The sequence below is a fragment of the Neophocaena asiaeorientalis genome, unplaced genomic scaffold, assembly GCF_003031525.2.
Source record: "Neophocaena asiaeorientalis asiaeorientalis breed wild unplaced genomic scaffold, Neophocaena_asiaeorientalis_V1.1 scaffold515, whole genome shotgun sequence".
Classification (NCBI taxonomy): Eukaryota; Metazoa; Chordata; class Mammalia; order Artiodactyla; family Phocoenidae; genus Neophocaena; species Neophocaena asiaeorientalis.
This window is the reverse complement of record NW_020175829.1, coordinates 4561259-4574826: the sequence shown is the minus strand read 5'-3', so window position 1 is coordinate 4574826 and position 13568 is coordinate 4561259. Positions and strand designations below refer to the sequence as shown.

Genomic DNA, 13568 nt, shown 5'->3' with positions numbered 1-13568 from the left:
CATTACACTTTGACTCTGGAATCATAAGCAGAATAAAATGGTGTTATTGTTTATCTTGAGTTTTATCATTATCAACTGAAAAAACACCAGTATTGTATATTGAAACAGTTGTTTCCCACACTTGATTAGTTGATAGATGAAGCTTCAGAAATTACAAATCTATGAAATGTCACTTTATTATTTATTTTTTTCAAGATAATCTAATCTGCTACTAAATTTTCTTCCAGTAATTTTTTGACTAATGCAGTTAGACTTATTGTTTGGGGTTCCTATAATGCCAGTTGTCTTGGTTAATATCTGAGGACAACAAATTAATTTCTTCTTCCAGTTTTGCTTTAATTTGCATGTTTTAAATTTTGGATTTTTCCCCCAGTGGAAATTTAGAACATTGTTGAAAATTTACTTTTTATATCTAGAGTAAATATTCCATAGTTTCAAGTACACAATCTCTTAAAAGCACCCAGAGTCTGTTACAGTTGTTCCAAACAGGAAAACATTTATTTCCTTCTCACCTTCAATGCCTGTAAAGACAATATTGTAAAACATGAAATTTCTCAGGATGAGGTGTATTTCTGAAACAAATAGATATGATGTGTTCATTGAAGTATGGACAGAATTAAGTTGTGAAAAAGAGGCTTCAAGTGAAATTACTTTATAATTTGCTTTAATACTCTTAGTTTGAAATTATTCTTACAAGCCATCATTAAATTTGACTGTTTTAACCAAACTACAAACATTACATAAGATTTTAGTGTTTAGTCTTTTACACATCCTCTGTGTTTCCATGTCTAAATTATCTTATTTCCTAGAATCTCTTGAGCCTGAGGCATCCATTACTGTTTCAATGGGTATTGACTTTTGTGATTCCACTCAGACTGCCAGTTTCCAGTTGTGGTAAGTTCAATTGTTCATCTATATTTCATATTACTATAAACAATAGCAGATTAAAATCAAGGCTTTCAGCAGCTTTTTCTTTGAGAGACAAAACATTTACACAAACATGCTTTTCTTTGGTAATGTTTAGACTGCCATGGACAAATTATGTGCAATATATGTTTTTAGTATTTGTTACACAGATAGCCATTACAGTCTACCATATGTGGTTGAACTTCACAGTTTGTTGGCTAAAGTAAGAAGCTACTGCTAAATTTTTTTTTTTTTTTGCTTATCTCTGTGCTTGTGGAAAATTTATGATAAAATTCATGAGGAAAACTCAGGAGAAATTAAAAACTTTAATAATATTGTTGGCTAGCCCAGAGAAGATATCTTTTGAAACATTTTATATGTTATCTCGAGCCTCTTAAGTGGAGAATTATTGATTCTGTCAGTACCAAAAACTCATAGATTTTTCATAGATTTTTACTTTAATTTACAAACTGCTTTTGATAAAATTCAAAAGAGAATATTTATCAGTTGGCAAAGGTTTCATAGGTGAATACTATTCAAAAGAGCTTTTCTAGAATTGTGTTTTATCATTGTTATTGTTTTATATAATGTTTTATACATTTCTGATGAAATCCAGAAACTATTAGCAAACTAATGCAAAGCTATATTCATGCATCTTTAAGAATTATCTTTGAACTCATTTCTTTTGTATTTTTCTGATCTAAGATATGATGTGTTATTTTGATTTGAAGTTGTTCTTATTCTGAAAAGAATTGAGACATTTTATTTATCTAAATTTTAGCTAGCTTCTAACAGAATTTTTTATGATAAAAATCTCCAGGTTTAGGAAATAGTCACTTTTAAATAAGTTTATAGGTTGAATATAGTGAACCTTTCTTTTTCATATACCTTTTCAGTTTACCAGTAATTCAGGCCTAATATTATACCATTTTTTGCTGAGAACCTGCAATGATGAATATAAGCAATGTAGCATAACACATTGATTTTATGCAGATCATCACCTTTATGTTTTGGGAGGTCTACTATATTAGTGATATATAAAAACTGATTACTTTTCCCCACATTGCCTAGTAATTGTTTATTATTTTTCTATTAGACAAACAACACAGATCGATATTACTGAGCACAAGACTATGAGTAACATCATTCTAAATAGATTTACCTCCAACACCAGAGGTATATTCATTTTAATGATTTCGACAATGTGAGCCCAATGACAAAGCTTATGCACTAAGTTAGGGCAAGATTAAGAACTAAAAAAATTCTTCTTTCTTTTCAATTTGTATAAAAAACCTTTTATATTTCTATGCAGTGAAGGGTTTTAAAAAAGGTTTTTTCATTACAAAGATTTTCTCTTTAGTCCATTACACAAGATTTGCATCTTGTCTTTCACAATTAACTAAGTCCCTTTAGGGATAAATATTTAGGTAATGTTTGATTTTTATCTTATGTTGGGAAGTGTATATAAGCAGTTTTTTCTCAGTTTCTCTTAAACTAATTTTAGGAAAATGATGAATTTATTTTAGATAGAAAATAGCCTTAGCTATTATAAGCATTTACACTAGTATGTTTTTCTGTTGTGAAGGTATAAATTAGTTATATATTTTAGATTTTTATTAAGCACATATGCACACTAAATCAAAAATTATTTTTATGTGTGTTCCAAAAAGAACACTTTGTCTTGCATCAGCTGTAATTGATCCTGAAGCAGTGTAATCACAATTACTCACTTTCTTAATTGACCTGCCCCAAATCAGAAAATGGAAACCGATCGACGGTGTTTAAATCAATAGATTCATAGTAGTGCTAGTGGGGGTAGGGAGGTAGTGGTAATGGGTTGATCAATTGGTCTTAGATGCCAGTCACTGACTGTGCCTTTTGCATAGTAAATAGCACTTTTTCCTTAGTGATGAGCTGTATTAGTTTTGGTAGTTCAATAAAAAGGAAAAAAAAGCAAGAATGGCCGATATTGAATTTTTTCCTCAAAATACATTATACAAATCAATACATAAAATGATGGGTAATAAAAGCATATTTGATAGGAAGCCTTCAGAAATGCTGAGAACATGGACTGTGAGCCTTTCAGGTACACTTCTATTTATTAAAAGAAAAGGAACCAGAGTAAAATGATCCTACTTTAGCGTCTAGATTAATTCTCTGTATTATTATTGTTATATGATGCGTATATAGATAGATAAAGCTATTATATGTGACAGTGTAGTTATATGGACACTTGATAAGTATTAATGTCTCTTTTTTTGCTTTGCATTTTAAATGGTCATCAGATTAAGTCCTTGATTAAATTTATTGAGATTGAAAATATGTATAATATACATAAATGTATCTCTCTAAAAGTAGGTGCAGTACATAAACAGGTCTCATCCTTGTGATTAGCAGATATTAATGTATTAACTAGTATGAAAAATTATATGGCTTGGCTCAAGTTAGAGGACTGAGCACTAACATCCGCCCCTCTTTTTGCCCGAAATCCATTAAAAAGACAGAAAATACATTCTTTAATAGAAAATGAGCACTAAAAAGAGAAAGAGTGCTATTAGCTGACCAGAAATTATGAACAATTATTGCCAGTTAGAAAGCAAATGGGAGCAGATAAACAATAACAGAGAAAATAAAAACCACAGAGCAAAACACTCATGGGAGAAAACTACTATAATGGTAAGAACAAGTCTGGCAGAATATCAAACAAAGTGAACTAGCAAAAAGAAAAGTTAGGGTAAGACAGTATTAGGGAATTAAAGAATGACTTCCAACCTGCACTTCCCCAACCTTGCCCCTAGCAGCAGGCAGCATACACATTTAATCAGAGACCTAAAAATTACCCTGTAAAGAAAGTGAACAACTACTTGCCTGGGAAGGACTTTTGGTGAGGATGTGCCCTAAGAGAACAGCGGGGGTTGAGTTTATAGGAAGGAGGCCGGATGGTCAGAGATGAGGTGAAATGCAGTTCTACCCAAGAGAATGATATTCTCAAGTCGCCTACCACTAGGGTGTAAAGCCAATCTTACATCTGTTGGTGAAGAGATAAGGCCATTGCCTACCTGCCTCCCAACTTCATGACCATAACCAGTCATGTCTCACCCACTTAAGAAAACTCCAGCCAGCCCACCAGGGGAGAGGAGACCCATAGAAATAACACTCACTAACATGTATCGAGCAGTAGCTGTGTGCTAGGCACTGTTCTAAACACTGCATTGTGTGTGTTAGTTTACTTAATTCTCAAAACATGCCTATGAGGTGAGTATTATATTATTCCATTTTAGAGGTGAGTAAACTAAGGCACAGGAAGAAAACTTGCCCAAAATCTTATAGCTAATATGCATCAGAACTTGCTTTGTTTGTTAATTAACCTGGTCCTTCATTATAAATATAAACAGACAGCTTAGGATGACCAGACTTTTGAGGGAAAGCCTCAATTTGAAAGGGAAAGCTCAAAATGACTTACAAAGACTTACCAATTGTGAAGAGAGCAATTTGAGAAAGAAAAGAGATATCTTTAAAAATTACAACTAATATCTGATTCGAGAGAACTGTATCTGTAAAGCAAGAATTTACTGCTGGGCTTCCCTGGTGGCAGAGTGGTTGGGAGTCCACCTGCCGATGCAGGGGACACGGGTTCGTGCCCCGGTCCAGGAGGATCCCACATGCCGCGGAGCGGCTAGGCCCGTGAGCCATGGCAGCTGAGACTGCATCCGGAGCCTGCATTTCACAACAGGAGAGGCCACAACAGTGAGAGGCCCGCGTACCGCAAAAAAAAAAAAAAGTTAGAAAGATACACGGTCTATAGTAAATATTCACAAGTGATCTTTGCTGCTGTGCTTACTATCCTATTAAAGCTATTAAATCCATAAAACAAAAACAAAAAAAGAATATACTGCTTATTTGAGGAGGAGTAATTAGACAATTTAAAATATATTCTTGGAGATCTAAAAACATAAAAAGCCAAAAGGACTCAGTAGGTGGATGATAGACTGGACACAGCTGAAGCCTGATTTAGTGTTCCATAAGAAGGAGTCAATGAAATCAACTAGAATAGAAGACAAAAAGACAAAGATGGAAAATATGAAAAAAAAAGTTAAAAGAATCAGTTCATCTGGGACTTTCCTGGTGGCGCAATGGTTAATAATCCGCCTGCCAATGCAGGGGACACGGGTTCAATCCCTGGACCGGGAGGATCCCACATGCCGCAGAGCAACTAAGCCCGTGCACCACTACTGAGCCTGCGCTCCAGAGCCCACAAGCCACAACTACTTAGCCTGTGTGCCACAACTACTGAAGCTCCTGTGCCTAGAGCCCATGCTCCACAACAAGAGAAGCCACCGCAATGAGAAGCCCACGTACCTTAATGAAGAGTAGCCCCTGCTCACCACAACTAGAGAAAGCCTGCATGTAACAACAAAGACCCAATGCAGCCAGAAATTAATTAATTAATTTTTTTTAAAATGATGCTTCCTCTTTAAAAATAAAAGAATCAGTTCATCTAATAGAAGATCTAGAAGGAAAGAAAAGAGACAACGGAGAAAAGAAATAATTAAATAAATTATAGGAGAAAATTTTCCCAAGCAAAAGAAATGTACACACCTTCAGATTGAAAGGATCCATCAAAGGCCAGAGTGAATATGAACAACTAGCAAAAAGGCCACATCCTGGTAGAATTTTTATTGTTTTTTAATATTTTTTTAATTTTTGCATTTTTAAAGTAATTTTTATTGGAGTATGGTTGCTTTACAATGTTGTGTTAGCCTTCAGTGCACAACAAAATGAATCAGCCATACACATACAGTTATTATCCCCTCCCTTTTGGACTTCCCTCCCATTTGGCTTACCACAGTGCATTAGGTAGAGTTCTCTGTGCTATACAGTATGTTCCCATCAGTAACGTATATGTGTCAATCCCAGTCTCCCAATTCCTCCCACCCCACCCCTTTCCCCCTTGGTATCCGTACATTTGTTCTCTACGTCTGTGTCTCTATTTCTGCTTTGAATATAAGATCATCTATACCATTTTTCTAGATTCCACATATATGCGTTATTATACAATAATTGCTTTACTCTTTCTGACTTACTGACTCACTCTGTATGACACTCTCTAGGTCCATCCACGTCTCTACAAATGACCCCATTTCATTCCTTTTTATGGCTGAGTAATATTCCATTATATATATGTACCACATCTTCTTTATCTATTCCTCTGTTGATGGACATTTAGGTTGCTTCTATGTCCTGGCTATTGTAAATAGTGCTGCTATGAACATTGGCATGCATGTGTTTTTTTGAATTATGGTTTTCTCTGGGTATATGCCCAGTAGTGGGATTGTTGGGTCATATGGTAGTATTGTTTTTAGTGTTTTAAGGAAACTTCATGCTGTTTTCCGTTGCAATGGTGAATGGGATTGTTTCCTTAATTTCTCTTTCTGATCTTTCGTTCTTAGTGTATAGGAATGCAAGAGATTTCTGTGCATTAATTTTGTATCCTGCAACTTTACCAAATTCATTGATTAGCTCTAATAATTTTCTGGTGACATCTTTAGGACTATCTATATATAGTATTATATCATCTCCAAACAGTGACAGTTTTACTTCTTCTTTTCCAATTTGTATTCCTTTTATTTCTTTTTCTTCTTTGATTGTTGTGGCTAGGACTTCCAAAACTCTGTTGAATAATAGTGGTGAGAGTGGACATCCTTGTCTTGTTCCTGATCTTAGAGGAAATGCTTTCAGTTTTTCACCATTGAGAATGATGTTTGCTGTGGATTTGTCGTATATGTCCTTTATTATGTTGAGGTAGGTTCCCTCTATGCCCACTTTCTGGAGAGTTTTTGTCATAAAACTGTTGAATTTTGTCAAAAGCTTTTTCTACATGTCTTGAGATGGTTGTATGGTTTTTATTCTTCCATTTGTTAATATGGTGTATCACATTGATTGATTTGTGTGTATTGAAGAATCCTTGCATCCCTGGGATAAATCCCACTTGATCATGGTGTATGATCCTTTTAATGTGTTGTTAGATTCTGTTTGCTAGTATTTTGTTGAGGATTTTTGCATCTATATTCATCAGTGATATTGGTGTGTAATTTTCTTTTTTTGTGATATCTTTGTCTGGTTTTGGTATCAGGGTGATGGTAGCCTCGTAGAATGAGTTTGAGAGTGCTCCATCCTCGGCAATTCTTTGGAAGAGTTTGAGAAGTATGGGTGTTAGCTGTTCTCTAAATGTTTGATAGAGTTCACCTGTGAAGCCATCTGGTCCTGGACTTCTGTTTGTTGGAAGATTTTAATCACAGTTTCAATTTCATTACTTGCAATTGATCTGTTCATATTTTCTATTTCTTCTTGATCAGCCTTGAAAGGTTGTACTTTTCTAAGAATTTGTCCATCTCATCCAGGTTGTCCATTTTATTGGGATATAGTTGCTTGTAGTAGTCATGATCCTTTGTATTTATTTCTATGGTGTCAGTTGTGACTTCTCCTTTTTCATTTCTAATGTTACTGATTTGAGTCCTCTCCCTTTTATTTTTGATGGGTCTGGCTAAAGGTTTATAATTTTGTTTATCTTCTCAAAGAACCAGCTTCTAGTTTTATTGATTATTACCATTGTTTTCTTTGTTTCTGTTTCATTTATTTCTGCTCTGATCTTTTATGATTTCTTTCCTCCTACTGACTTTGGGTTTTGTTTTTTCTTCTTTCTCTAGTTGCTTTAGGTTTAACATTAGGTTGTTCATTTGAGATGTTTCTTGTTTCTTTGAGGTAGAATTGTATTGCTATAAACTTCCATCTTAGAATGGCTTTTGCTGCATCCCATAGGCTTTGGGTCATCGTGTTTTCATTGTCATTTGTTTCTAGGTATTTTTTGACTTCCTCTTTGATTTCTTCAGTGATCTCTTGGTTATTTAGTAACATATTGTTTAGCCGCCATGTGTTTGTATTTTTACAGTTTTTTTCCTGTAATTGATTTCTAATCTCGTAGCATTGTGGTCAGAAAAGTTGCTTGCTATGATTTCAATTTTCTTACATTTACGGAGGCTTGATTTGTGACCCAAGATGTGATCTACCCTGGAGAATGTTCCGTGAGCACTTGAGAAGAAACTGTATTCTGCCACTTCCAGGTGGAATGTCCTATAAATACCAATTAAGTCTGTTTGGTCTGTTGTGTCATTTAAAGCTTGTGTTTCCTTTTTTATTTTCATTTTGGATGATCTGTCCATTAGTGTAAGTGGGGTGTTAAAGTCCCCCACTGTTATTGTGCTGCTGTCGATTTCTCCTTTTATGGCTGTTAATATTTGCGTTATGTATTGAGGTGCTCCTATGTTAGGTGCATAGATATTTACAATTGTTTTATATTCTTCTCGGATTGATCCCTTGATCATTATGTAGTGTCCTTCCTTGTCTCTTGTAATAGTCTTTATTTTAAAGTCTGTCTTGTCTGATATGAGTATTGCTACTGCAGCTTTCTTTTGATTCCTATTTGCATGGAATATCTTTTTCCATCCCCTCACTTTCATTCTGTATGTGTCCCTACGTCTGAAGTTTGTCTCTTGTAGACAGCATGTATACAGGTCTTGTTTTTGTATCCATTCAGTCAGTCTGTGTCTTTTGGTTGGAGCATTTAATCCATTTACATTTAAGATAATTATAGATATGTATGTTCCTGTTACCATTTTCTTAATTGTATTGGGTTTGTTCTTGTAGGTCTTTTTCTTTTCTTGTGTTTCCCGCCTGAGGAAGCTCCTTTAGCATGTGTTGTAATGATGGTTCTGAATTCTCTTAGCTTTTGCTTGTCTGTAAAGCTTTTGATTTCTCCACGGATTCTGAATGAGATCCTTGCTGGGTGGAGTAATCTTGGTTGTAAGTTTTTCCCTTTCATCACTTTAAATATGTCCTGCCATTCCCTTCTGGCCTGCAAAGTTTCTGCTGAAAAATCAGCTGACAAGCTTGTGGAGATTCCCTTGTAGGTTATTTGTTGCTTCTGGTAGGATTTTTAATAAGGAGAAAACTACTCTAGTATCTTCCAGAGAGGTGGAGAAAAGCAGCTTACCTAAAAATGAACAAGAATGTGAATGGAATCAGATTCCTCATCAGTACTGTCATCAGTTCTGGTGGCCAGAAGACAAGGGACATAATCTTTAAAATTTGGTGGAAACGAAATAGACATTTTTCAGACAAGCAAAGATTCCATCAGTTTACCCACCAATGACCCTTTCTTGAAAGGATTACTCAAAGATATACTATAGTAAAAAAAATTTTTTTTATTTTGTGACAGAGAAAAACAGAATAAAAAGTAGACAGATAATTCAACCTGTAAAATCCGTCAATGTGTAAAAATAATTGTTCACCCCTAATGTAAAAAATAAATTTTAATAACCTGGAACCAAAATCTCGATGTGGACAAGTATGAGGAATGATGGTGTTCTTGTCATGCATGACAAGAGGATTGATTGATGGCTAAAAGGAGTTTAAATATGGTTTAAAATGTTAAAGCTAACCTCTAAATTAAGGGAAATATGATGTATTATAACCTCCAAATGACTAAAGGGAAGAAGAAACGGAGTGCTTAAAACTTGACCAGTTTAACAAAGCAGGAAAAGGAAAAAAGCATGGTAAATAGAAAACAAAATAAGATGACTAGAAGGGGCCACACATACTAGTTATCAGAATTCATGTCAATAAGTTAAATTCCGGTGATACTGAACATGTAAAAAGCACAATTCAATATATACTATTTATAAGAACCCCACCTTAAAGAGGATGGCACAGAAAAATTGAGAATTACAAAATAAAATTTGTGTGTGTGTGTGTTTATTATCAGACATACAAGTTACCTATCACCACATGAAATATCAGAAGCATTCTCTTTTAAGTCAGAAAAGCAAGAGAAGGTTACCCTCTTTCAACACTATTTCACATTCTTATGGAAGTTCTAGCCAATACAAAAAGACAAGTAAAAATAGTTAGAGGTATAAATCCTAGAAAGAAAGACACAAAATTATTATTTTTATTCAGTATATAATTGCCAACCCACAAAGTCTTAGAATCAATAGAAAATCTATTATTTAAGCTAATAAATAGGATAGTGTTTAGGTACAGATCATTATGTGAAAATCATTAACATTTCTGTATGGTAGGACTGACCAATTTTAAGACATTATGAATAAAATTATTCTTTTTACAAGAACAACGAAAGGAATAAATTAACAAATATATGATACCGATGTGGGAATTTTTTTTTAAAAAAACCTGAAACTTTCCTGAAGGGCCATAAAAAGAAGATATAAATAATGTAATAATATACTATGTTCCTAAAATGGGAGAGAGTACTCTCCCTCAGGTTAATCTTCAAATTCAGTTTGATTCAATGCTAAATTCCAGTAAGCCTTTTCAAGGAACTTGACAAATTTCTAAAATTCAACTGGAAAAAAGAATGTCCAAGAAAAGTCAAAACAAAAATTTAATGAGAAAAGCCTTTTTCAATAATAACTTCAAGATATTCTTCAAAGTCACAAGAATATTTTTATTCAATGTAATTGGCTATTGTCAAAGGAATCAGTAAAACAAAACAGAGAATTTAGAAATTTTGTATATCATAAAGCTGACATTTCATATCACTGGGGAAAGAATGGACCAGTCAATAAATGATGTGAGAACCATTATCGGGAAAAAACCAAAGATAACTTCCTCCCACAGATTACTCCAAAATAAATTCCAGATGGATTTATGGTTTAATTATAGAAACTATAAAAGTGTCTAGAAATAATATATTTTTATACTCTTTGGGGGCAAAAGTCAAGCAAGACACAATATCCAGAAAGATATAGTGAAAAATTGACAGGTTTGATTATTAAAAATTTTAAACTTCTCTACAAAGAAGAAAAAAATAGATACCATAACACATGAGAGATAGAAAGTATTACAGCGTATTTAGCAGACAGAAGTTTAGTAACCAGAATATATAAAGAACTCTTGCAATCAATAAAAAGGAATCTAATATAAAAGTGGAGAAAGGTTGAGAATAGTTCATTAACAAGAAAAGAAATGCAAATGATCCATAACAATAACATATACAACATTGGTAATAGGGAAATAAAAAAAATTTCATCCATCAGATTTGCAAAATTTTTAAATAATTTTAATATATGACACGGAAGGTACAGAAAAACATGTATTCTTATTTACTGTTTGTGGAACTTCAAGTTGGCACCACTTTTTTTAGGTCAGTTTGGCAGTATTTTTCAAATGCTGATTAATCATACTCTTCAACTTAGTGATTTCATTTTTAGGGTGTCAAGCTTGGGGAGATATTGGTGCTTGTGCTGAAGAAATGGATCTATCCAAGGTTATTAAGTAAACATTGTTTGTAATAGAGAAAATTTGCAAATGAGAATTGATGGGGGAATGCTTAAATAAATTATGATACTTCCCTATTATGGATGTAGGTTTTGAGTATCAGTTATGCATTAAGCACTGTACTGGCTTATGTTATTTCATTTCATCGTTAAAACGAGCCCACAAGGGTGTCATTTTTCTCACTTCATAGATAAGGAAATTTGAGTCTCACAATGGTTAGACTACTTGCACATTTCTTACCTAGAAAATTTACCAGTTTGGATTGTAGGAGTCTGTGGAATGAGATTATATGTAGTACAAGTATATGCATTACAGTTAAATATAGAACAGGTAGAATCTTGTCTTACATTAAACTGTTACACCACCTGATCCCATGTAATTAGGCTATTTAGAGCTGCCTAATAATAGTAGTTTGTTGATCTGGTAAACTGTTAATTCTGTTAAACTTATATCTGTCATTACTCATTTTCAACATTCCCCTATCCATGTCAAGATAGCTGTGTTTAGCCCCATGTTCAACCAAAGAAGATGAGAGGAAAAAGAGCGGGACAAAAGAAAAGAAGAAGAGAGAGAAGCAAACAACAAAAGGGCAAAATATTTAAAAGGAGGCGCATGAAAACTATGGAGAGCATCCTAGAACACTAATATAAATGAAAGTAAATTTTCCCCAAAATAAAGAGGAAACATTCCATCTTACTCCCTGCTAAGCCAAACCTTGCTTAGAAGCTGAGACTGCCTTATGAAGTGTGTTATGTATATTAATTAGATTTTGCATTCAGTTGTGTGTAACAGAAACCCAACTGTGGTGACTTCACCAAATAGGGGTTTATTTATTATTCTCCTGGTACGAGAAGAACACAGGACAGCAGTTAAGAGCAGCTGGAGTAGCTCCACAATGTCTTTTGGTATAAGGTCTTTCCAACTTTTTGTTCCATGAGCTAATTTCATTAGCATGTGCCAGTCATCCTCGGGGTCACAAGATGGCTTCTCTACTTCCAGGATTCTATCTGCATTCTAGGCCAAAAAAAAAGGTAAGAAGTGACATGAAGGGAGGAGCCACATCTGTGTCAGAAAAGCAAAACTTGGGACTTCCTTGGTGGTCCAGTGGTTTAGAATCCGCCTTCCAATGCAGGGGACAACGGGTTCAATCCCTGGTCGGGGAACTAAAATCCCACGTGCCACGGGGCAACTGAACCCATGCGCCACAACTAGAGAGCCGTGTGCCGCAACTACAGAGCCCACATGCTACAGCTACAGAGCCCACATGCTCTGGAGCCCATGTGCCACAACTAGAGAGAAGCCTGCGCTGCAACAAAGAACCTGCGCACTGCAACGTAAGATCCCGTGTGCTGCAACTAAGACCCGACACAGCCAAAAAATAAAAAGAAATACTAAAAAAAAAAAAGAAAAGCAAAGCTTTCCTAGGAGTCCCTAGCAGACTCCTGTTCAGGCTTCATTGGTCATAACCGGGTCACTTGATCAGTCTTAGCTACAAGAGCCTGAGAAGAGAGTGTTCCGGTGGGCACATTGTCTACCTGAACAAAATCAGGATTATATCAGTAAAGAAGAAAAAGGAAAAAAAAAATACTGAGTAAGCAACAAGTAGTGTCTGCCACAGCAATATTCCAGTTTTATTACATTTGTCTCATAAGACCCATTTTGGATGAACTTATATCCTTCGTTTTTCATACAGAATTACATGTTAATCACTTCACCAACCACAGAAAATAAAACATGCATTACCCAAAAGTAACAAAAGTGAAACATACGCAGTCAAGTTGAATAGTATATATTTATCTCTTAACACATGGGTTGTTGCCTGTGGGGACATTTCAGGATCACCTTTTTCCCCCAAACTTAAGCCTTCTGCTTATCCACCTTGATTTTCATATATGCCTTAGAAGGCAAGTCTACTTTCCCTTCTTTTCTCCGCTCTCACACCCTCCTCCCTGGGCATCAGTGCTGTAGAGTTACCTTTAACCAAGAGGTAAATGGGATCCTTTTCAGGAGTGTTGGAAAGGAGAAGGCTGGTCATTTCACCCGTAATCTAAAAGAAAATGTAAGTAGAGATAGTGTAGTATGTGTAATTTAACCCAGTGGTCCCTAACTTTTAAAATTGTATACGTCTGAGTAAAATATTTATACTACACACTCCCTATATGTATTGTGTGTGTGTGTGTCTCACTGTGCTAACATGTATGTACTAAGATATTATGTACAGACAAAAATAGAACTTCAGGGCTTCCCTGGTGGCACAGTGGTTGAGAGTCTGCCTGCTAGTGCAGGGGACGCGGGTTCGATCCCTG

The 13568-nt window shown here is 34.9% G+C and overlaps 1 protein-coding gene across 1 annotated transcript in view; it reads left to right on the top strand.

Annotated features, from left to right (window-relative positions):
* Positions 1–13568, top strand: part of AP3B1 (adaptor related protein complex 3 subunit beta 1) — a 153012-nt gene that overhangs the window by 118035 nt on the left and 21409 nt on the right. Inside the window, exon 17 of the mRNA XM_024732789.1 lies at positions 810–894. Within this exon, the coding sequence (XP_024588557.1) occupies positions 810–894 (85 nt within the window). The remainder of the gene's footprint in view (positions 1–809; positions 895–13568) is intronic.